At 36.8% G+C, this 25,510-nt stretch overlaps 1 protein-coding gene across 1 annotated transcript in view; it reads right to left on the bottom strand.

The window, feature by feature from the left end:
• Positions 1–25,510, bottom strand: part of POLR3B (RNA polymerase III subunit B) — a 146,502-nt gene that overhangs the window by 53,098 nt on the left and 67,894 nt on the right. The window contains exons 13-19 of the mRNA XM_058308666.2: positions 15,239–15,400; positions 12,351–12,551; positions 10,333–10,495; positions 9,013–9,166; positions 5,280–5,354; positions 4,610–4,708; positions 378–505 (exon numbers count right to left, since the gene is read on the bottom strand). Coding sequence (XP_058164649.1) covers positions 378–505; positions 4,610–4,708; positions 5,280–5,354; positions 9,013–9,166; positions 10,333–10,495; positions 12,351–12,551; positions 15,239–15,400 — 982 coding nt within the window. The remainder of the gene's footprint in view (positions 1–377; positions 506–4,609; positions 4,709–5,279; positions 5,355–9,012; positions 9,167–10,332; positions 10,496–12,350; positions 12,552–15,238; positions 15,401–25,510) is intronic.

Below are 25,510 nucleotides of genomic sequence, written 5' to 3'. Positions count from 1 at the left end.
TAATACACACTGTGCACATTTATCTCTATTTTCTCTCTTCTTCCATACTCATTAATCTTTCTGCTTTTTCTTTCATTTCTCCTGGCTAACAACTTACATTTTTAGGCTTTTCCTTTTATATTTACCTTTTCATAATTCTGTGACAGTTATTATATATTTCTTTAGTCAAGGAAACAAGCTCAGCTTTTTGTTTAAGCTTTTTACTTAAGCCTTATACATGGCAGGGCTATGTGCAAGCATTTCAGTTTCACAGGCAACTCTCTGAGTTACAGGTGTTACCAATGCCTGATTTGGCCAAATACTGCAATTCTGGTAAACTAAAAATGCCTGAGTCTTTTCCCAAGTATTTAGAACCAAGTTCAAGAAGGAAATCTTACCCATGGCTTGTTTCCCCATGGCACACTGATAGGTGTTTCTTGGGGACTGGTTATGATGAGGGTATGGGATCAGGCCAGCACACACACCGAGAAGAGTGAAGGGTTCAATCTCCAAATGGGTGGTATCTCTATCAAGTTAATTAAAAGTTAGACATCTTAGGCATCAAATACTAAAATAAATGTCTCATAAGATATAAAAATATTATTACCCGAGGTCTCTGAGGGGCTTTTAAGACAGTAAAATTTAATGCTAGTAAAATAGAAAAATAAAAACAAGTAAAATATAACAAAACATAAGAAATTATAATCACTTTTATTAGTGATAGAAATATAGGAGAAGGGAGGCAGTACAGAATATTTATATAGAAATTAAAATTAAAGGATTATTACATACTAATACAGTATCAATAATATCCACACGAATGCACAGCCTATCTTTCCTCATTTTTCCTACTTACAACAATGAGAAAGTTGTATCACTATTTTAGTGGAAAATATCCCTTTTAATGACAAGTTAAATGATATGATGAACAATATTGTAGCCACAAGCCAAACGGGGCTAGTGAGCACTTGAAATGTTAGGCTAGTGCAACTGAGGAACTAAATATTTTGAAGACTTAGTAGGAAAAAAAGAATGTACAATAATTAATATTTTTATATTGATTCCACATTGAAATGACAATATTTTGGATATAATGGGTTAAATAAAACATATTAAAATTATTTCACCTGTTTCTTTTTACTTCTTTAAGATGACTACTAGAAAATTTAAAGTTATATAAAGTTGGCTTGCATTAAATTTTTATAGGGCAGTTCTGCTACAAACATTGGACACAAAGGGACTTTGCCTAAGAGGTATCAAAATCTTGGTTATTTTTATAATAGATTTCTGCAGAAACTCAGATTTTGCTAAATGATACAGCAACTCAGATACATTAATGGAAAAGAGCAGCCAGATAGTTAATGGACCTTTGCTAAAAGTAATAGATATCCCATCTAGAATCTGTAGTGTCTGTTGACCCTCTATTTCTTCCTTAAGTGTTTTGAAATACAGCCCTAACAACTTCAATGGTTTATAGTACCTGTGGAGAGAAGTGCTGTACAAGATAACCATGTGCAAACCCATCATGGAAATGAAGTTCAGTTGCCATGCACCTGGTAAAAGATTTCTCACTTACCCAGTTACCCATATATTTTTGTTTTCAATATATAGGTGTTAAATTATGCCCCTAGTTGGTGAGAGAAGATGCTTTCTGGGGAGCTTTTGGTTTGAAAAACCTGCCCTCATGGCCTGGTAGAACCCTAATCTTCTCAGATATGTTAGGCCTTTGTCAGTAGGGAAAAAGGCTCTTGGATTTTGTTTTTTTTTAAGAATATCAGCTTAAAGCTACATTTTATAGCCTAGAATAAAACAGGTTTGCTTTAATGTACTATTCTGTCTAAATATTAGTCAAACTGACATTTCCCATGTACATAAAAGATACTTTTTTAGATGTAAAGACCAGGGTAGATAAGCTGAAAAATGAAGAAAGGAAAAATGTAAAGCTGCTTTTCTTTTTCATAAAAACAGATAAGATCACATACTGTCCATAACTACTGAAATTCCAAAAACTCTGGGTTCTGATTTTTAAAAAAAGGAAAATTATTTTTTCCTTCAAAATCATAACCACAATAGGTTCTATCCAAAAGAGTAATTAGACTTCCTATTATTTACCATACATAAAGCCTTGAATCTAGCTCAAATTAAAATTACGTGAGGTATTGCTTATAATAGTAGAAAAGTTAAAGACAACCTAAATTATCACCAACAGGGAACAAGTTAAATAAACTCTATGTGTGGAGGCATACACTGAAATAATAAATAGCAATGGAAAATAATAAGATGTATATATACTTTAGGTATATCCATATAAGTACATACATACACAAATATGGAAAAATGTCCAGAATATACTGTTAGTTAAAAAATCAGGTCACTAGGTTTGCAGAAAATTTAAAAAAACAAAAATCAAGTCACTGAAAGTATGTTGCCATTGTTTTATACAAACAAATTGTGTGGGACCATGTATGTTTGTATGCATTCACTTGGAAAAAAATCTTGAAGAGTATTAACTGAACTATTATCATTGGCTACTTCCAGAGGGTGGAAAGGTTGGTAGAATGGGGAATGAAGGGAATTCATTCTTTTTACTTTATACATTTCTATATTTTTAAAAATTTCACAAGAATAGATTATATAACACAAAAATTCTTATACTTTTAAAATAAAATAAATTTGATGCAAGAAGTTGCTTGGTGGTTGGGTAATACTGATAGGTATATCTCTTCATAGCAGTGAGCAAAACAGATAAAAATCCCTGCCTTTATGAAGATTCTAGTGGAAGAAGACAAATAATAAACAGATAAAATAGTTAAATATAGATTTTATTATATGGTCATAAGCACTATAAAATAAGCATTAGAAAAATCAAGCAGTGAAGGGGGTAGAGGGTTTCTATTTTCAAATAGGGAGGTCAGGAAATGACTCACTGAGAAGGTGACCTGTGGGTGAAAATTGGGAAGAGATGAGAGTGTGAATCATGCAGGTATCTGTAGAAAGAGTGTTACAGGCACAGGGAACAGCCAGTGCTATGGTGCTGAAAAAGCCAGTGTGGCAGAAACAGCAAGCAAGGGGAGGTAGGAGATCATGCTGCAGCCATAGAGAGAGGTGGGCAGACCATGCAGGAACTTGAGGGCCTCTGCAAGCATTTCTGAGTGAGATGGAATGCCACTGGGGAGTCTTGAGAAGAGAAGTGACATGACAACTCTGGACTATTAGGATTGAAGGTATGGGGGCAAGTGCAAAAATTTTCAGGAGACTTTTGTATGAATGTAGGTGAATTACAGCAGTGGCTTGGGCCGGGGGGAGGGGGGTATGTGGAGGTGGTGAAAAGAGCTCAGATTCTGAATATATCTTGAAAGTTCTCATGCTATACTGAGGGATTGGATGTGGTGTGGAGAGAAGGAGAGGAGTTGAGGCTGAACCCTAGGTTTTTGCCTGAGCAACAGGAGGAAAAGAACTACTATTTACTGGGTTACAATAAAATAGTCCTCTTTAATATTCAATCTTGAAATGAAGGGCTTAAAAACAGTACTTTGAGAGATTCACACCTTTAAGGGAATAATTCTGACTGAAAAGCATTATTTACTAAATTATTACAAGACAAAAATAAAGTGGTATATTTCATCTGATAACAGAGAACAGAAAAGTACTTGCTCTTGATTGAAGACATAAATATTTTTCAGGTGTAGTACTAAACTCCCTAACTACTGAACAATATAATTGTAAAACTTCTAGTTTTAAAGGGAACAGAGACACTTCCCAAAAGTATCACTGCTCTAAAAGAAACATTGTAAACATATTACCATTTCATGTTTATATTGTACATAAGCTTAGAGATACTATGTAGGGAATTCCTGCATTAAAAATAAAAATTCATGGGAAGCGGATTTGGCTCAAAAGATAGAGCATCCACCTACCACATGGGAGTTCCAGGATTCAAACACAGGGTCTCCTGACCCGTGTGATGAGCTGGCCCATGCACAGAGCTGATGTGCCATGCATGCCATGCCATGCAGTAGTGCTCATGTACAGGAGCCCCATGTGCAAGGAGTGCACCTTGCAAGGAAAGCAGCCCAGCATGAAAAAAGAGCAGCCTGCTCAGGAGTGGCGCCACACACACAGAGCTGACGCAGCAAGATGACACAACCAAAAGAGACAGACTCCTGGTGCCTCTGACAAGAATACAAGCGGACAGAGAAAAACACACACAGTGTATGGACACAGAGAGTGACAACTGGGGGTGGGGGAAGGAAGAGAAATAAATAAATAAAAATTCAAATGACCACTGACAAAATCCTCTTCAGAAGACATAAATATACCTTTACATAGCCTAATTCATTAATACAATTTTGGTAGTAATCAAATATTAAAATCAGAGAAGCAATTCCTTTTTAAAAACATACATTAAGTATAATATGAACACAAATGATAACTAAATCTAAAGATAACTTAGTAGCACTTTTGTGATATTCTTACATTGGAATAAATGATAGATTATGCTTCATTATAAAACAGAATATTTCCAACAGTTCCTACAAAAAGAGAGCACGATAACAGAATTGAGGATGACAACGAAAGGAGAGGAAGGCAGGAATAGGTTTTAATTATGGTGACCACGGATTCTACTTACTTATTAATTGTATGTTCATAGAGTGCAATGTTACAGTCATTTTCTTCATTCACATCTAAATATTCAACCAGGCTCTCATGTAAGAAATCTTCAAAATTCCTGAGGAAATATTAGTGAAGAATACATTAAAAGTTATTTCACTGCAGTGGTTTACATGCAATAGTGAGAGATACTGGCGTGTTTTTTGTTTTGTTTTGTTTTTTAAAGGCTAAGCACTTTTCCTTCCCAGAGAATATCAATGCCTTTAAGATACCTGTATCTTGGATCATAGACTGATCACAAATCACTGAAACAAAAACATTAAAATACGTGTGATTCTGGTCAATTTGGTTTACAAAATCTATGATTTTAAAAACTCCATATGATGAGAGACCTGCAGTGTCTACACCAACATATTGCTGTAAGTCCTTCTCTTACTAGAAATTCAGACTTAATGGTACACTAATTTATACCAAGACTCTGTAATCTTCATGATCCAAATTGATAAATATTTTATAATGTCCAAGCAAGTTAATACATATAAGAAAATGTTTCTAATGGGCTGATATATTTGGTGAGGAAAAATTAAGAGATTAAAATGATCAAAACACAGATCAAATAACATTACTGCTGATCAAATAATAAAGGTAAGTATTAAGAATATTGAGAAGTTTCACTTTTGGTCATTTACCTGTACCCCTGAGCCAACTCTTCCATATGCTTATTTGTTACAGCAGGTTTCTGTTTCTTAACAATTATGTAGGGTCTAAAATGAAAGACAAAATAAAAACAAATTCATAGTAGTTCAACAGAAGAATTAAGGTATCAAGTAAATTACTATACTGAAATGAGGGAAGATGTAGGTATGATGAAATTCACTCCTGGAGGTTCAATCCCTGACGGGCCTCCTGACCCGTGTGGTGAGCTGGCCCATGTGCAGTGCTGATCTGCGCAAGGAGTGCCCTGCCACGTAGGAGCGCCCCCATGTAGGGGTGCACCACATACAAGGAGTACGCCCTGGAAGGAGAGCCACCTGATGTGAATAAAGCACAGCCCGCCCAGGAGTGGTAGCACACACAGGGAGAGCTTACGCAGCAAGATGATGCAACAAAAAGAGACACAGATTCCAAGTGCCGCCAAATAATGCAAGCAGATGCAGAAGAACACACAGCAAATGGACACAGAGAGCAGACAACGGGGGGAGGGGGAGAGAAATAAAATAAATCTTTAAAAAAAAATTCACTCCTGGACTGCTTTAAGATACCAGGTGTCTTCTTGCCTGTGTGAGTGTGTGGGAATCTCTCTCTTGTATACATACGTACACACAACCTTAAGCCCATGTGCATGAAAGTGTGTATGCACACATATATGTATATGCACACACAGTACTTCCTCCACATATCTTAGGAAACATTTAATTTTAAATGAAAAGACAACACAAAAATGATACCCAGTAGAGTCTAAAAAACAGCAAAATCTTCAATGTCATATTTTTAAAAACTGTAAATACATCATATCAAAAGTGTCCAGATTTCCCACTGGGAATATCTGATACACAATATATGGAGTCAGCAGGCAAAGAAGCACTGTCATTGAGAATAATAACGGCAATTGATAGTGAAGGCCTGAAGAATATCCAGCTGTTTTGAATGGTTTAATTCAGAATGGAGTTAGACTAGCAAAGTATTTCAGATCTACATATGATCAAAAAGAGGAGCTATAAGCTTACAGAGAACAAGGCTTCCATGCTTTGTTATGTTAGTGATATAATGGGTGTAAGGTAGAAAGAGCTTTCAGTCCCATGTTCTGTTAGATTAACCTGTAACTGTCAGTGGAGACTTGACTCTCTGAGGGCTTCGCCACCACGAGGAAACACCAACACAAAGGATGGCATGCGGCATCGAAACGTCAAGGGCTGTTGCTATTTGGATAAGCAGCTCTTACAGAGAGAAGTAAGTGACCAGAGACACTTGTGCATTCTGCCCTAAAGTCCAAATAACTATTTGAGGACTAATGAGCACTTTTACACAGTTAAGAAGAAGAGCTGCACAATTACAAAAGGGGAACACAAGTTGCTGAAAAATGAGCTGGGTGAGCTTTTCATGGAACTGAACTTCATCTCAAAATTCTGGCGACTTCTTGGTAGGGAAGCAGAGCAAAACTGCTGCCTCACTCCAGTGCTGCAGTTTTGTTCAGGTTAAGAGACTCAAAAATGATGACAGAAGCAGCAGCAGGAGTGGGAGGGATCATATTTAGCTGCTTTAGTTACTCTTTACTTTAGTCAGTAAGTTATACCAATTCCTGCCAGGTTTATAAAATTACTTCTAGAGAAGATTTAGTTTTCTTTTAGAATACACTGTTGTATTGGATGTCATGAAACAGAAAGATTCTACAAAAGAGTAACTTAGAAATGTTTTTCCTTCCCCAATTGGACCATATTGTTAATAGCTATAAACAAGCACTCTCCGTGTGTGAGATAATCTACAAGGCACACCATGTATCAATTAGGTCTCAGAACAAGCATAGGCAAATCATATTTTTTTCCATTTGACAGCCAAGGAAACCAAGACTCAGATGCCTAAATAATATACTCAGAGTCACACAAGTCAATAGGTGGGAAGTAAGGGTTAGGATGCCTGGATAACCAGACAGGATTCTTTGGTTACAAATAACAGAAACCAGTTCTGGTTAATTTAAGCAAAAATGGATTTTAACGAAAGGATAAGAATGGAATAGTTTACAAAAACAAAGAAAAAGATAAAATGCTGAGACTCAGAAAAAAAAAGATCTAGAGCAATCCCCAGGATCCACAAAGTGAGAAAAATCAGCAGTCTCTCTCAAATGTCATTGCCAGGTGAATCAGTTCCAACCATTTTCCACCCTTGAGATCTTCTATTTGGGATTCAACTTCTCCGAGGCAAGAGTGTGACTGATCTAGATTGGGTCATATCCCTGACCTCTGGCTGGAGAGGAGAGGGCATCTGGCTGACACTTCTAAGAAGACTGTCAGGGGAGGGGCAATCCGTAAAGGAAAATGAGGTAGTGTTAGCAGAAGGGGAAATGGATCCTGGGAAGATACACACAATGGAAGTCTATTCTTAGCTCTGACAAACTTTTAAGCCTAAGCTCTACCACTCTACCCTATTGTTAGCTTACTTCCTTGTGTCTTAACTCTAGATGAAGTCTACAAAGAATGACTACAGGAAAATAAGTGAACGCTTTTGAAACAAGGTAATGTGCTTAGTTGATGGCTCTGCAGATCTCTGAAAGACCCGATCCCATTTATATTCATCTTTGTACCCCTAGCTCTTAGACAGTACCTCTGCATAATAAGCCCTTAATAAATATTTGGTGAATGCATAAGGGAACTTACTTTTCTGCTGGGTCTAATGTAATTTATTTCTTTATGCCTCCAAGATTTTTATTCTTGTCATTTCTCAGCACTTTTTCCTTCCCTGCTTCATCCAAGTAACACAATTCTTTCTACTCATCTTTTAAAGCTCTGTTCATGGTAATAGAATTTATTGGGTAAAATCATGATTGCTGTAGTCAAATGAATTAGAAAGATTTTGGAGTAAAAGCAGACTTCATAACTATATAGCTTTGGGTAATTTACTTTGTCTCACCAAACCAGTTTCCTCATTTTTCAAAAAACAAAAATAATCATTCTAACCTTATAAGGCTGAATGTAAGGTTTTATAAATAGTACATCTATTAAAATAATAAAGAATGACTATCATTTCTTCTTAGCATAGTTGATTACTCTTAGTAAACTATTTCTTCCTCTCCTAGCAGACTAAGCTCTCTGATGGTAGAGACTGTCTCCTATTAATTTTTGAACCCTCAATACCTAGTATACATATTTGTGAAGTATTTGCTAACTGAATTAAACTTATCTTAAAAAGGTATAAGGGGAAACGGATATGGTCCAAAGGATAGGGCGTCTGCCTACCACATGGGAGGTCCACAGTTCAAACCCCGGGCCTCCTTGACCCGTGTGGAGCTGGCCCATGCGCAGTGCTGATGTGCATAAGGAGTGCTGTGCCATGCAGGGGTGTCCCCCATGTAGGGGAGCCCCATGTGCAAGGAGTGCGCCCCATAGGGAGAGCCACCCAGAGCGAAAGAAAGTGCAGCCTGCCCAAGAGTGGTGCCACACACACAGAGAGCTGACACAACAAGATGACACAACAAAAAGAAACACAGATTCCCGGTGCCACTGATAAGGGTAGAAGCGGTCACAGAAGAACACACAGTGAATGGACACAGAGAGCAGACAACTGGGGGGAGGGGAAGAGAAATAAATAAAAATAAATCTTTAAAAAAAAAAGGTATAAGGTTAAAGAAGCTTCACAATAAAAATAAGTCTATTTCTTTCCAAAGTAAACATGAAGAGATTCTTGAAGATTATTTTTAGCAATATACACCTGCACAGTCTTCCTCCATCAGAGGAAATATAGACACATCGATCTGTTAGATTTGTTGAGATGGAAACAAATTCATTGATATAACCTGCTCTTCGCATCAGTCGAAATGTATTCACTAGTTTCTTATGGTCTCGAATGACACCCAGGATGTTACCTAAGCAAAAAGAAGAGTATTTGAGAAATAAATAAATAATAAATCTAATCTGATCTAACATATCTACCCCACTAAATAAGCAGCAGCACTGAGCAGTGATTTGGAAATTGTTATTACTGCCTGTAGTCAGTCACAGTGCTGTCAGGAAGCAACCTAGCAGAGTAGTTAAGGGTTGTACTAAGGACCTTGCAGTCTAGCTGGGCAAGTCAGCCTCACTGTCCTCATGTGTCAGCACAGCACTGGGAGTAAGAACACAGAGGCTAGACTGGGTTTGAACATGGGCTTTATCACTTCCTCCAGGTGGCTGTGAGGATTAAATGAGTTGACCTATATTAACCCTGCATGGGACCAAGTAACTGCGGTTGGGAGCTGTTCTTGTTGCAATCATCTGTGAAATGAAGAAAATGGACTTTGCTCCAAAGGTTTAGCGTGGTACTGGGTGATAATGTCGAGTAAGAGCACGCTAAGTAGCTGCTGGGATGTACTGAATGAGGCATTTGTTAACAGCCCTGTCTGGTGAGGTTCTGAGCCCTTTACTCTTCATCAGCACACATAGTAAAATGTCCCTGCTTCCCCAAGTGGGAGGAAGGGGGAGAAGAGGGGAGACATGTGAGCCCAGTGGTCAGGGATGAGCAATAGAAGCACACTCACAAGGGACAGGCACAGAACACCAAATCAAAAGCAGAAAGGCAAGGGCACACTTGCTGCTGAGTCTCTGGAGGACTTTTAATGAGGTAAGTGAAAGGAACAACTGGAGGGTAAACCAAAGGAAAGGGACCTTCTTGCCAGGCAATTGACTTATCAATTACCAAACTGCTAATTATAAGTCCATTCACTGATTATTTTTGCTTCGTGATGCAGATATTTAACTTGTACCACACTAAGATTCCATGCTAAAGACTTATTCCACTATAGCTACGCCAGCAGCTGGGAAAGGGTAGAAAGCAGCCAGTCTCTATAATGTTACCTGTTAGCTCTATATCATCTGAGAACTGGATAACCTAGCCAATGGAATAACTTGCTGTTATCATTTTTTTCTACCATTAAAGGTCAATCTGAGTCCAGAGTTAAAGTATATTTGTACTTTAAATACATGGATAATAATGGATTCCTTCCTCCTCCCCCACCAATTGTTTAAGATCAACATGTCCCTGTAAGATACCCACCATTAAGGAAGACGAGAAACACATTTGGGTAAGAGAGCTCTTCCCCACATAATAAATTCACATCTTCTACTCCCAGGTTACTGGCTAATTTAACAATGGGCCCATCTTCCATGTCAGTTGTGATGTGTGTCATAAGGGCCAAGTTTTTAACCAAACCACAAGCCTATAAAGCAAAAGATAGTATTTTCTAAGAATGAAGTTTGTAATACAAAGTAGAATTTGTGTCTGAAAATAGTTCACCAATTTTCTGGTGGCAACACAAAGCAGGACAGGATGCTTTGGCAATTCATTCCAAAGACTTACAAGGAACATAACCTTTAAACTAGAGGAATTTATCCTAAGGCGCTGAGCAAAGATATAAACATAGATTTGGCACAGAAATGCTCCCAGTGCCATTATGTAGAGTACTCTTTGTAATTATAAATAATGACATCATAGGTGTTCAACAAAAAGAAAGTGATTACATAAGCTGCTATGCCCGGACAATGGTACACCACAGTCATTAACACAATATTGTATAAAAACACTAAAGGAAAACATTGATAAATGTGGCTAGGTAAAAATATAAAACTTCCAGTCTGAAATGGGAGACATTCTATGAAATAACTGACCAGTACTCTAAATTAGCTTCTTGGTCATGACTGACAAAGTAAGACTGAATAACTGTTCCAGATTAAAGGCAATTAAGGAGACATGATAACTGAAAGCAATGTGTGCTCCTGGGGAAAAAACATATCAGTGAAACAACTTGTGGCATCTGAGTAAGTTTTACAGATAATATTGTTACCAATACTAATTTTGCCAGGTTGTAAGATAGTAAAATTTGGGGAATCTAAGTGAACGTTTACAGGCATTCTCTGTACAGTTTCTATAACTCTTTCTAAAATTATTTCTAAATGAAAAATAAAAATATTGTTTAAATTCAATAAGTCTAAAACAAAAATACAAAGGCAGAATACAGCAAACTGAGAAAAAAATACTTGAATCACGTGACATAAAAGATACCTTCAATTTTTAAAATCCTGCTTCATAGTTAACACACAAAGGTGGTACTTTATATTGCAGTTAGCTGAAGCAATCTCGGGGAAATGCACTGTTTCAAAGTTGAAGATGTATAAATTGTGCAAATTTGATGACCTGTATAATTTTAGTGTGAATTATAAATTTAGTGTGAATTTCCATATGATAAATTTCCATAAGATAAAGTAGGAGAAAAGGAAGAAGAATTTTTAAAAGACACAATACTGTATGAACTATTTTTCACCACTTTCAAGTCATAATAAATTCCTATACTTTGGAAACTATGCCTTTTACTTATCCATTTGTTCAGCATATATTTTCAGCGTCTATTCTGAATTAGGCTCTGTGCTAGGTGTTCCTTCCTTCAGAAGTTTACAATGTAGAAGGAAAAGAAACAAGTGAAACCAATATAACACTAAGAAGAAAGGGTCATGACACAGGAAGTAGGGCTGCTATGGAAGGAAATCTATTTAAATTTCTCAGTTTAGTGTTAAGGTTAGTGCTTGTGTTTCCTAGTGCTTTAGTGTTTTAGTGCTTGTGTTTCCTATATAAATAAGTGTGTCTGAATCCACTTTGTCTTGTACCATGTGCTCCCAGTTGGCAGCAATCGAGTCTATGAGTCTATGATGCCCTCTAAGTACCCCAAATAAAAATGAGAAGCTGCTGAAAAAAACCTACTCATGAGCAGCAAAGGTGATAGGTTTCTCAATTTTCCTTCACTTTCTTACTCCCTCTCCACTGCATGATTTTACTCATGGGATAAACTAAAACAAGCAAGAGAAATGTGGACCAAGTTTCTATTTGGGTAAGATATTGAATCAAGTGCTTCCTTAGGTACTTGTTTTGGAATGGTATGTAGTCCTGACAGGTGCATCAAAATTTCTATGCCAGAGAAGTGGCTAACCACAAAAAGGGTCCTGGGGTAATGGGAGCAGATGCAAAACACTACTGATAGGTGTTTCCTCTGACATAGCACAGAGACTGCTTAGACTGCTTACCTCTCCTTCGGGAGTGTCTGAAGGACACAGCATTCCCCACTGAGATGGCTGCAGGGATCGAGGACCACTCACTTTTCTTGTTTTTTCAAACTGGGATGAGATTCTTGTCATCATGCCCAGTGCGGATATATACGACAAGCGAGACAGCACTTGAGTCACACCCTGACGGTCCATTTTAAATCTCTTTAGAGACCAGTTTCCCTACAGAAAGAAGAAAAAGACATAAGATTACCCTCAATTCATATGTAGCCTGATACTTTGTAGTAGAAGCTCCATCATGGAAACTGCTTGTTCATAAAATTAGATGATATATAGTCAGAAACTAAATGTCACAATTCAAATTAAAATACAGCCAGGTCACTTGCTGGGGTTTCCTATGAATTTAATTAATATTAACTGTGTCTAGCAACCATCTCAGAATGCTTCGATATATCAAACTTATCACAACAGGAGTCATTTTTTGAGGAACTAATTATACCCTGAACATGCCAGTTCATACAGAGATTTTCATGGAAGCGAGGAATTAGCTAAAAAAACATTAACAATTTCTACATACATTTAAGGAAAAGCTAGTTTGAGGATCAAAGAGAAAATTTTATGTTGGAACGTACTATTTTAGGATATCTTTCAAAGTTAACCTTAATTAGAGGAAAATATAGCAGCAGAGAAATGACCTACAGCAGTTATTAGGGATAATAAATGAACTGTAGGCTTCTTAACCAAGACTTGAGGAATCTAAATATGTATATATATTCATATTAAGAAATATTATATATTCACTGTGGCTATCATGTATTTCTCAAATAGATTTAAATGAAGTAAATCTTGAATATGTAATTTACTTTATCTCCTATGTATTAAATATACAGTATTATATACTATAGATATATATTTTTATTTTAGTTTTATATTTTGTTTTACAGTTGCATTAGTTGTATACATTAAATAATATTCTCAAAGATAATTTAAAGATTAAGGTTAGGAATTTTTAAAAATTTTAATTCATAGTAACATTAAAAAATAGTATACCTAGAAAAGGCAAAACAGAAAATAAAATGTTCAATAAATGGTTGACTCGATTATCTTTCTGATTCCAGAGAGAAAAGTCTGCATCAGTTAAACAGTGATTCTTCATTTTCCCTTTGAGAACCTGATGAAAGCTATGAATGTCCTCCTGAGAAAAATGCATATAGAACCATGTACACAAAATTTTATATTCAATTTCAGGGGAAAGGTCATGGATCCCAAGCTAAATACCATTGTACTAGAAAAAATTGCTAGTTTCAGAAGCAAAGGAGGTGATCTGTTTGAATTAAAACATATCTTTGGGGAAGTTCTCTCAAAAATCATTACACTGAAGAGTTATGACTACAGAATCTTGAGTTTTTGATAACCTGGGAAAGAGTAAAATTCTTGGAAGAAAGAATCCATCACAAAGCAAAGAAACAGAAAACACATATATCCCACAAATTAACTTCTTCCTATATTGCCTATTCAGTTAACTCCTTTTATGCTTAGAACAAGAATGAATCTTGTACTTACATTTGCCTTGAGAGTAAGAATAAGGTAAGGTAAATATTTGGCACAGAGCTAAACCGAGGAAGCAGCTGTTGGGGAATAGGAAGTATACCAGATAAGGAGTGAAGCCAAGATGCTCAGCAAGAGATTCTGCCCTAGTATTGTGTAGGGGCATTGCAAAAAGGAGAGAAGAGAAATTGACAAGGGGTCTAAAACTGCTCCTCTGAGAAAATTCATTTGGTGAAAGTCATAGAATTATAGAAGATGATCTTTTTCTGGTTGCCTCCACATTGAGGCACACCTGCAGTGAAGCCTGCTAATGATTTTCTAACATGCAGTCCACTCAGGGAGGTTTAGCAGTTATTATTTAGGTGCAAAACACCTACTCAAAACAGCTATTATGACCTGAAAATCATGGGTCAGAAACATCTGTGAAGTTACAAATGAGCAAGAAAAAGCAATTCTAACAGAAGTGTTCAGGTACTCTTTGGGGCATTCTCTTCAGATTTTCCAGTCTACCTTTGGACAAGTTTGGGTCTTAAGACTTTAATGTGTCTAAATAAGCACAACGGCCTTGTTCACTTCAAGTTTAGATGTAGATGTCAGGCAAGGGCTGCTCACATAGACCCATTATAAATTTCTAATGTCAAGTCTTGCAGTAAGCCTGCCACTAATTCTTTCATTGTTAAAGGAATCAAAGTGTTACAATATACCATTCCTTTGTTGGGGCAAAATCCCATCCATAAAACTAATCTTATGTCTGGCATACAATAAGTGAACCAGACTTCATCAGATAGACCTATAGTTGCTATGCTTTAAAAAAGGAAAAAAAACCTATCTGATAACCCTTTATGAATAGCTGGAGGCCTTGAATACACAGCAGCTGCTGAGGACTGAATTCATCACTCATGTGAGGAACAGCTGATAGCCCTTGGAAGAAAACTAACCTACAGTGAAATGAAACAATTTGTATTGCTTTGGGCATAAGTTGCCAATTAATAAATCTGCTTCCACAATCTTAATTTTATTACAGAAAAAAAAAAGGGAGGGAAGTATACATTAAAAGAATGGCTATTAATGCTCAAATTACAATATTTTTCTTCTATGTAAAATATTTATTTTCTTATTTCCCAATATAGCAAGAATTATAATTTGGCAATAAAATTTTTATAACAACAAAATTCCTATTGATAATATATAAACTGTGGACTACCTTTCAAAGTAGAAAATCTGTGACATATTAACATCCATTAAAAATGTATAAATGTATGTATGTTTCACCTACATTGTTGAAGTACATTAAGTTTCCATCCCATATTCTGAATTTCTACATAAAATTACAAACCCCGAAAGAATGACTGAATACTTACAGTAGAAATGGCATTCACCATGCCATTCGTAATCTGGTCTTGACGCATATGTTTCACAACATCAAACTGGGCTGCTCTTTGCTTAGGAATCACCTGATCTGCAATCTTCTTCATTTCGGAATTAAATTTTTTGAACAAATCTTCAAAAAGAAGAGATAAAAGCTAAAAAAAAAAAAAAACATATATATGGTGATATTTCCAAGTGCATTGTTAGGCTATTTGGACAAACCAGGTCATGATTAAAGACTTGTTTAAAAAAAGATGGAAAAACTTATTTGCTTAAAACTGAAAAAATTAAAAATAACAAATTTTGATGATAACTATATACATAATTTTCTATGTGCTTAAGCACTATTCTAAGTGACAGGAACAAGAACAAAGATGAGGAAAGCCACAGAGGTGGCAGCCAGAAGCAGAGAGTCAACCCAGAATAGAAGAGAGAAGCCAGGAGAGGTTGCCATGTGCATTGCCATGTGACAGGAGCCCTGGAGCAAGGAACCAAGGTAGCCAATCCCTGAATGCCAATCTTTGGGAAGAAATCACTGCCTTGATGACACCCTGAGATGGACTTCTCCTAGGTTCAAAACTAAGAGCCAATAAATTTCCACTGTTTAAGAAACAAACAAACAAAAAGAACAAAGATGATGACATAGTCCCTGCATTCAAAGACATTTAATTTAGACCATTCACTCCCAGATTTTTAAATTTCACTGATCAGTGACTGAATTTTAGTTTTACAAAAAAGGACAGGAAAACAACAGCAGCAGCAAAATGGGAGCAGGGGGTAGAATTAACATTTAAAAGTTTGACAATACCAACGATGTGGTGCAATGTGAACTTTCCTATACTGCTGGTAAATATGTATATTGGTACAACCACTTAGAAAACAGTATGCCATTATGTATACATCCCTTATGTCCCAACATTTCCTCTCCCAGGGATTAAAACAAAAAATTGCTGGTCTGGGGAAGCGGATGTGGCTCAAATGATAGGGGCTCCATTTACCATATGGGAGGACTTGGGTTCAATCCCTGGGGCCTCCTGGTAAAAAAGGAAAAGAGAACACGTGCCTCGCAGTGAGTCAGTGCTCGTGCAAGTGAGCCACGCAGCAAGATGATGACACAACAAAAGAGAGATGAAGGGGAGAGTCAAGGTGAAGCACAGCAGAAACCAGGAAATGAGGTGGCTTAGGGGACAGGGAATCTCTCTCCACATCAGAGGTCCCCAGGATCGAATCACAGTGAATCCTAGAGGAGAAAGACCAGAAGAGAAGACAAAAGAGGAACAGATACAGAAGATCACACAGCAAACAGAAACAGACAGCAAAAACAGCAGGGCAGGGAGAGGGGAAAAATTTGCTGATCCTCAACCTCAGTTTCTGATTCAGTAGGTATAGGGTGGGGCTCAAGAATCTGCATTTTAAACAAATTCTCAGGAAACCACACTTTGGGAAACACAGCCCAATAGAAATGTGTATTTATGTGCCTCAGGCTACATGTATTATATGCTCATTGCAGCATTATTTAAAACTGCCAAATGGAAACCATCTGAATATGCTTATTTAGCTTGACAAATTGTGACATACTCTCAAGAAGGAACATTATGAAACAATGAAAATGAACAACAAAAAATAACCAACCACAGGGAAGTGGATGTGGCTCAACTGATAGAGTATCCGTCTACTATATGGGGGGTCCAGGGTTCGATCCTCAGGGCCTCCTGACCTGTGTGGTAAGCTGGCCCATGAGCAGTGCTGCCACATGTAAGGAGTGCTATGCCACGCAGGGGTGTCCCCAGGTGGGGGTGTCATACACGCAAGGAGTGCACCCTGCAAGGAGAGCCGCCCTGTGTGAAAAAAGCGCAGCCCCCCCAGTTGTGGTGCCACACACACAGAGAGCTGACGCAGCAAGATGATGCAACAAAAAAGAGATGCAGTTTCCCAGTGCTGCTGGATAATGCAAGCAGATGGAGAACACAGTGAATGGACAGACTGAGCAGACAATGGAGGGGAAGGGGAGAGAAATAAATAAAAAACAAAAAACAAAAAACAAAACAAGGGAAAAAACCAACCACAAAATCATGGATGCATCCTAAAAATATAATGTTGAATGAAAGAAGTCAGGCATAAGGAAAAATATATGGCATGAACATTTATTTAAGGTTCAAAAACCAGCACAATTAAACTACATTGTTTAGAAAGAGATAAGTAAAAGGTAAAACTTTAAAGCAAGGAAGCAAATATCATAAAAATTCAGCATAATGATTACACTTTTGAATTATGATCAGATTGGGTCATGTTGGGGATGGGAAACTTCTAGAGTGTTGAAATAATTTTATTTCTTGACTGAGTGCTATTTACAAGGATTTTTTTCCCCCAACAATCTGTTAAACTGGAATTTATGTTTTATTGTATTTTTTGTCTGTTTGTAGTATTTCTTCAATAAAAAAGGTAAAAAAACAAAACAAAACCAAAAACATACCCAATTATTCTTAGCATTATTTCATTCTAAAAAGGCCATTTAACAGCAAAGAATGATGAATAAAATAATCTCAGAAGAAAACAACCAAAAATTGAATACAATTTTCTTGATGAAAGTCACTCCATATTCAAATTTTCCAGACCAGTGAAAACTTGACCATAGACTCACAGCAGTTCCTAGACTAGTGCCTGGGAACCACAAGTCAAAACAGAGAATGACATAAAGGCAATGGAGACCAAACAAAATAGGACACAGTATAATTCTGTGTATGCTAGGAAAAAAATCAACAGGTTTAAGTCCCTACATTAAGATTATTGGGAAAGAGGATTAATCAAGGATTTCATGGAATAGATGAAAAGCAGAAGTGGAAGGCAGATTTGGAAAGAGAATATACAATTTAAGAAAAACATGGAAGTTCTACTTTCCCTTATGATATAGAAAGCCATAAGACAAAATCTCTCTCATTCTATAAGAACAAAAAAAGATGAATAATCTATAAACCCACAATTTCTTGAGCCCATCTGAGTTAAGGCTGCAAGGCAGCCAGGTGCACAGAATTCCAAATGGTGGTATGCCTCTCCAAGGAAAGATGGGACACACAAACCTTTTTGCCTTTGACAGAGCACGGAAGGAAGAGACATCTACAATAAAAGTGGGTAAGAAGAATCAGCTAAAATTTTAAGGACTTCTTAAAGATCAAGTGTGGGCTACCATGAAAGCTGAGAATCTTTTAGATGCCCAGACTCAAAGAGAGCCCCAGGCACAAGGGGAGTCTGCATTCCCTTGCAGACTTACAGAGTGCTCATGAATGACTGGGGTAAGGCAGAAGATATAAGAAAGACTTCTCTGATGGAACACAGGCAACAAAACCCTATCCACTTCCTTGAGTCTTCTCTCCTATGAAACAAAACCTTGAAGTCACTTGGGAAGGGTCAGGAAACCCTCCTGTTGATGGTCCCAGGCAAAGGAAATCTGCAATGAGAGAGAAGTAGAAGCAAAAGCTGTCTGTCCCTAATAGAGGAAGAGGAATTCCTTCCTGTTCCCACCATAAGCCTTGCACTAGTAATAAGCAACAGCACACTACCACTGGAAGAGGGCCAGCAAACCCTCTGTCCACTGATTCTAGGAAAAGGTACAATGTCAGAGGGAAGAGGAGATGAACTGAAAGCCACCTATCTGTTCCTGGGGGAAAAGCAGGAAATCTGCTTGGACCAAGGGTCTCTGCAATGACACAAAACAGGCCAGCTAACACTGGAGGAGAAGCAGGAAACTGAAAATTTCCCTTTATAAAACTGGAAAGAAGAGGATGCCCACTCTCACTACTCTCATTCAACACTTTAGCAAAGGTACCATTCAGTGCAATAAGGAAAGGGAAAACAAAAAACAAAAAAAACAGACATAAGCATTGGAAGGAATAAATAAAACTGTCTTTACTTGCAAATAACATATTCATCTACAGGGAAAATCCCAAAGAAATAGGAGGGTGACTACTAGAAGAGAATTCAGCAAGTTTGCAAGACACAAGGTCAATATACAAGAAGCAATTATATTTCTACACTAGCAATGAAAAAGTGGAAATTAAAATTTTTAAAAATGTCATTTAAAATAGTAGAAAATACATGAAATATATAGGGATAAACATAACAAAATATGTGCAAGATTTATATGCTTAGAACTACAAAACACTATTGAGAGAAATTAAAGAAAATCTAAATAGCAGAAATATATGCTGTTCATGGATTAGAAGACTCAGTATTATTCAAATGTTCATTCTCACCAAATTGACCTATAGATTCAAATGCAATCTCAAGCAAAAGCCAGCAGACTTTATTTTTCATAATGGAGAAACTAATTATAAAATTTGAATGAAAAGATTAAAATTCATAAGTTCATCAAGATATTCAGAAAGAAGAAAAACCCTCACTATTCAACTTCAAAGGAAATTAGGGAAACAAATCATCTCCTCAAAACTGTTTTAGGGGAACGGATGTGGCTGAAGGTGTTAAGTGCCTGCTTCCCACACAAGAAATCCCAGGTTCAGTTCACGGTGCCTCCTAAAAATAAACACACAAACAACAAGCAAACAAATGAAAAAACCAACTCAGAGGGGCTGATGTGGCTCAGTGGTTGAGTGCCGGCTTTCCACATACAAGGTCCCAGGTTCAATCCCCAACCCCAGTACCTCAAAAAACAAACAAACGAAAAAAACCTTTTTATTTTAAAAAGCATCTAGCAAGCATTTATTCTGCTTTTCTCATATAAATTTTGTTTTAAGGTAACCAAAAAGATGATAATGAAGTGTTTTTTTAAAAGATTTATTTATTTATTTCTCTCCCCTCCCCTCCCCCACCCCAGTTGTCTGTTCTGTGTGTCTATTTGCTGCATATTTTTCTTTGTCCACTTCTGTTGTTGTCAGCAGCACAGGAATCTATATTTCTTTTTGTTGTGTTATCTTGTGCCAGCTCTCCGTGTGTGCAGCACCATTCCTGGGAAGGCTGCACTTTCTTTTGAACTGGGGGGCTCTCCTTACAGGGCACACTCCTTGCGCGTGGGGCTCCCCTACATGGGGGACACCCCTGCGTGGCAGGGCACTCCTTGCGCGCATCAGCACTGTGTGTGGGCCAGCTCCACAAGGGTCAAGGAGGCCCGGGGTTTGAACCACGGACCTCCCATGTGGTAGACGGATGCCCTAACCACTGGGCCAAGTCTGCTTCCCAAAAGTTATTTTTATTGAAAAATTTCAGCCAATAAATGTAGAAAGAATGGAAATATTAGAATAATAGTATTTTGAAAGCTGTAATGAAATAATGGACAAAGGGATGATCACCGCATGCTAAATGGAGCCATTAGGAGAAAAGCTGATGGAGAACTTTGCCACGGATGAATCAAGACTGAAAACACCTAAACCCAGTGTTGGCACAAAAAGTAGATTCAACAGGGAGGGGAGGGGAGGGGAGGAGATGGTAGGGGTAAGGAGGGAAGAAATGTATTGGATCTAGCCTCTAGATTTAACTTCTGGTTTATAAGACATTCAGGGGAGAAAGGAATATATTTTAAAAGACACCACAGAATACCATAAGCAAAACCTAGAGTGTGGGAAATTCCTTAGGAATGAACATACACACACATATGGAAAGAGAAACCTATAGGTTAAAAGGAATTTAAAAGACAGATCAACAAAATGCAATATGGGAGGCCTGTTTTAATACTATAATATATAAACAACCAAACTGTGAAGAACAACATTCATAAGAAAACCTGGGGAAATTGAATACATACTGGATATATGATGAATTATTCTTAAAGATTTTAGGTGTGAAGACAGTAGTATGATTTTTTAAAGCCTTATGTTATAAATACATATTTTAAAGTATTTATAGAAAATGATTTGATATCTGAGATACTGAAATGATTAGATGCCTAGAATTTGTTTAAACAACCCAATCTGGAAGAAGGGTGGAATATAGGAGAGCTGAGGAGGGTATAGTTGAAACAAAATTGATTTCTTCTGATAATAACTGAAGTTGGGTAACAGATACATGGTAGCTCATTCTCATTCTTTTTGTATATGTATGAAAATTTTTCTTATTAATATTTTCATTAAAAATATGTACCCCTAAAAAAAACTATAAAATAGTTAGGAAAAAATCTATTAAAGAGAGATAAGACAATCATGGAGAAAAGGATAAGCCTTTAATGAAAGACACTGAAGAAAATCTAAATCAATGAAGAAAATATTCATGTACAAAAAGACTTCACTATTATAAGATTAACTTTCCTAAAATTAGTCTACAATTCCAATGCAACTCCAATAAAAATTCCTAGAAGTATATTTACTGGAAAATAACACATTAATTCTAAAATTATATGGAAAAGCTAAGGCACTAAAATAGCCAAGATACTCCTGTAAGAGAAGGAAAAGGGATCCAAGAATGCACAAAGTGATCAATGCACAGGACAGAAAGTCCACATAGTCATCAAAACTTGTCTTTTCATATCAGGGATGAAAGGAAAGACTATATAATAAATGGTGCCGGGACAAGTGGTTATTCATTTGGGAAAAAAATGAAATCAGACTCCTTGCTTCATTCCATTTTAAAAAATCCATACCAGGTGTACTAAAGAACATATACCCAAGTCACAAGTTTAAAGTACAATTAAAATCAAGACAAGGATGACCACAAATAAAATTATGAACTTCTAGTTATTAGATGTTATAAAATAAAATTTAAAAAGGTAATTCATACACTGAGAGAACAATTAACTGACAATTATGATCCAGAATATACAAAAATCTCCTTGAAATTAAGAAAATATGAAAAACCCAAAAAGTATTTCAAAAAAGAGAAAACAATAGTCAATAAGCATATGAAAAGATGCTCAACTTCATTAGTAATGAAGGAAAAGTAAACTAAGATCAAGAAGAGATCCTACTTTACATCCACGAGACAAAAATTTAAAAGTTTGATAATAAATCATAAAATGTAAATCATCAGGAACTCATATATAATGCCACGGACAAATACTTGGAAAATTAGTTTAATAATATCTGGCAAAGCTGAAGAGCTACATATTCTATGACAAGACAATATTACTTGCAGAAACTCTTACACATTGGTACCAGGAGACATGTACACGAAGGTTAATATAAAAAATGGGGAACCAAAGTCCTTGATCAGTAGACTGGCTAAAGTGGTATTTATCATATTTTTCATATGTTCACAAAATGAAATATAATACAGAAATGAAAACAGATGAACTATAGCAACACGCCATAACGTAGATGAATCTTACAATGTTGAGTGAAGAAAAAGTTGCAGAGGAATATATATTATATAGATCTTTTTACAAAGCTCAAAAACAAGAAAAACATTGTTTACAAAATATTTTAAAACTTTGAAATTAAAAATACAACTTATGGGAAGCAGACGTGGCCCAGTGGTTAGGGCGTCCGTCTATCACATGGGAGGTTCACGGTTCAAACCCCGGGCCTCCTTGACCCATGTGGAGCTGGGCCCATGCGTAGTGCTGATGCGCGCAAGGAGTGCCGCGCCACTCAGGGGTACCCCTGCGTAGGGGAGCCCCACGTGCAAGGAGTGCACCCTGTAAGGAAAGCTGCCCAGCACGAAAAATATTTCAGCCTGCCCAGGAATGGCACCGCACATACAGAGAGCTGACACAAGATGATGCAACAAAAAGAAACACAGATTCCCATGTCGCTGACAACAACAGAAGCACACACAGCAAATGGACACAGAGAACAGACAACGGGGGGGAGGGAGGGGAGAGAAATAAATAAAATAAATCTTAAAGAAAAACAAACCAACTTATGTAATAAAAATCAAGAAAATAATAACCAATAAAACTCAGGACAGTTTGGGGAATGGAGGAAGAACAACACTGGTAGATGGAATGGTATGAATAATGTTTAATTCTAATGTTAGATGGTGGCTTTGAGGGTGTTCATTTTTTCATTCTATTTGTACCCTTCATAGCTTAGAAGTAGGTAACATTTTTATGTTTAAAATTATGTCATAAAAATTAGATGCTATCAAACCAGGGTAACATATTTAAAACAGTATAACCATGGAAGCCAGAGTAATGGGATGAAATAGAAAGTTATTAAAAAAAAACAAACTAGGATGATTCTGTTTCTAGAATTGGTGGAGTAGCTTCTATCAGATGGACTCACCTACAGATAACAATGGTAAACTCTGGACAAAATACTTATAAAAACTATTTGAAGGCACTAGAAAGTGTCCAATGGCAGAGAAAAACTGGAGAAAAGCCAACACTTATCAGAAGGGAATAGCACTGGGTGCATTTCCTGTTTTTAGTCACCTAATGACAGGCTTTGGTCTAAGCCACACTGGGAAGCTAACATTTAGATAGGGACGGGCAGTCTTATTGAAGAACCAGAGGAAAAAGATCTGACCCATCAAGGTAGCTGCAAAGTGAGGAGGGAGTCCAGAACGGAGAGAAGCACAGAGGGAAAACCCCAAATTCTGTATATTATGAACTTTGCCCAAATCTCTTGCTGACCCCTGAACTACACAAAAGAGATGTGACCCACGTCACCCCAGAGTAGACATATATGACACTGTCACTTTCAAGACTATATCATTAAGTTCTCCCAGATTCTGTCTTGTTCATGGGAAACACTCTCTTTTAGAGTCCTGAGCCACCCTGATACCATCATGCTGGAAAGGTCACGTCCTAGCTACGTCCAGCCTTTCAGCCCTCCCCATAATCCTCTAGCAGTATACAAGTGACTTCCATCAAAACCATATGAAAAAGAAGAATGAAACAGCCCAGACTTTCCTGAATTCTTGAACCATAAAATTTTTGGAGATATGATTTTAAAATGGTGGTTGCTTTAAGCCACTGTTCAGGCAAAACTAAATATGTGGCTTACTACAAATAAATAACAGAGAAACTTTTTCAATAATTAAATATAACAGATATTGCAAATACTAAACTCTCCTGCAAAATTAATTCTAGCAGGTTTTTTTTTTTGCTTTGTAAGCATTTTTTTTCCCTTTACAGAGAGTGGAAAAACTCAATACATTTGTAATATGTTACCTAACAAAGCATTAAAAAGTTATTGAGGGGAAGCATTATATATACATTAAGTATTTAAAGAAGAATTCTCACTGAGATTCTCTGAGATTAAGTGAAATCTTTCTATATTAAATTTAGGATTTTCCAAATTCCTTACTGACTACATCTGATGTTTGATGACTCATAATGAAGAAGACATTCAAAGTAAATAGTTCGCTTCCCGACCCACTACTGAAAAGAGGATTTCCTAAGTGGAATTTGATTTTATGTTTTCTCCCTTAAGTTAGACATGTTCTTCCACTTTTCTACTAAAATCAACTTTGCAGACAGGAAATCAGGATGCTGGATTTGAATTGACCATGTCAGAAGTGTATTAAAAAGAAAACTTCCTCCTCTGAGAGCTTAATCCTTTCTTACACTCCGACTCAGTGGTTTCACTCATGGAAAGAAAGAATATGGGAATCGAAGCAGGTGCAGAGGCGGGAGAGGGGATGAAGAAGCCCATTTCAGCAACTTCCTGAGGAAACTGGCAAAAAGAACTTGAATAAGCATCCTGAACAGAATCAAATGCCCTTAACCTAAACCACAAAAGCTCAGCTCTATTTTAATTAGCCCCTTACACTTAGACACTTTTGTGTCTCAAATTATGACAAAGTTTTTTTGGATCCCAGCTGAATTTATTGCAGCCTCCTGAATCAAACACAAGGAATGTCCTGGTACCAATCAAGTAAAAAGTAAGAGCACAGTCTACAGAAATGCTGCACCATTAATAAATTTCTCCACCTCTAAGTTTGTTTATTTTTCAATTTAAGAGAAATAATTTTCTCTAGTTCACAGTGCAGTGAGAAACAGCAAGGCCAAGTCACACAATAACCACATTATTTAAGTCAAGAGTAAAATGATCAAAAGGGATGGAACACTGGTGATAATACTCAATACCCTTCATTGGCTAGTATGAGGCCTTTCAGCCTGCTTAAGATAGAAGCACTAAAGAGAAATTATATTTAAGGAAAAAATACCGACAGCTCATCAATTGATTTTCAATGAAAATGCTCAAAAAAAATTAATAAAGAAGTTAAGCTGCTGAAATACAGTTTCACCAATTAGCTTAATGTCAGAGAATTCTAATTAGGCGTCTTGAGATTGCTATTTAGCGTTTAAGCCTTCAGAGTGCCAAATTCTCCTTTTCACACAAACTGGTTGCAAAATTAAAGACATTAGGCAGCCTTAA

This window comes from Dasypus novemcinctus, chromosome 12, assembly GCF_030445035.2.
Source record: "Dasypus novemcinctus isolate mDasNov1 chromosome 12, mDasNov1.1.hap2, whole genome shotgun sequence".
In the NCBI taxonomy this organism is placed as follows: domain Eukaryota; kingdom Metazoa; phylum Chordata; class Mammalia; order Cingulata; family Dasypodidae; genus Dasypus; species Dasypus novemcinctus.
The sequence above is the reverse complement of the archived record's forward strand: the minus strand, read 5'-3'. Positions and strand labels throughout refer to the sequence as shown.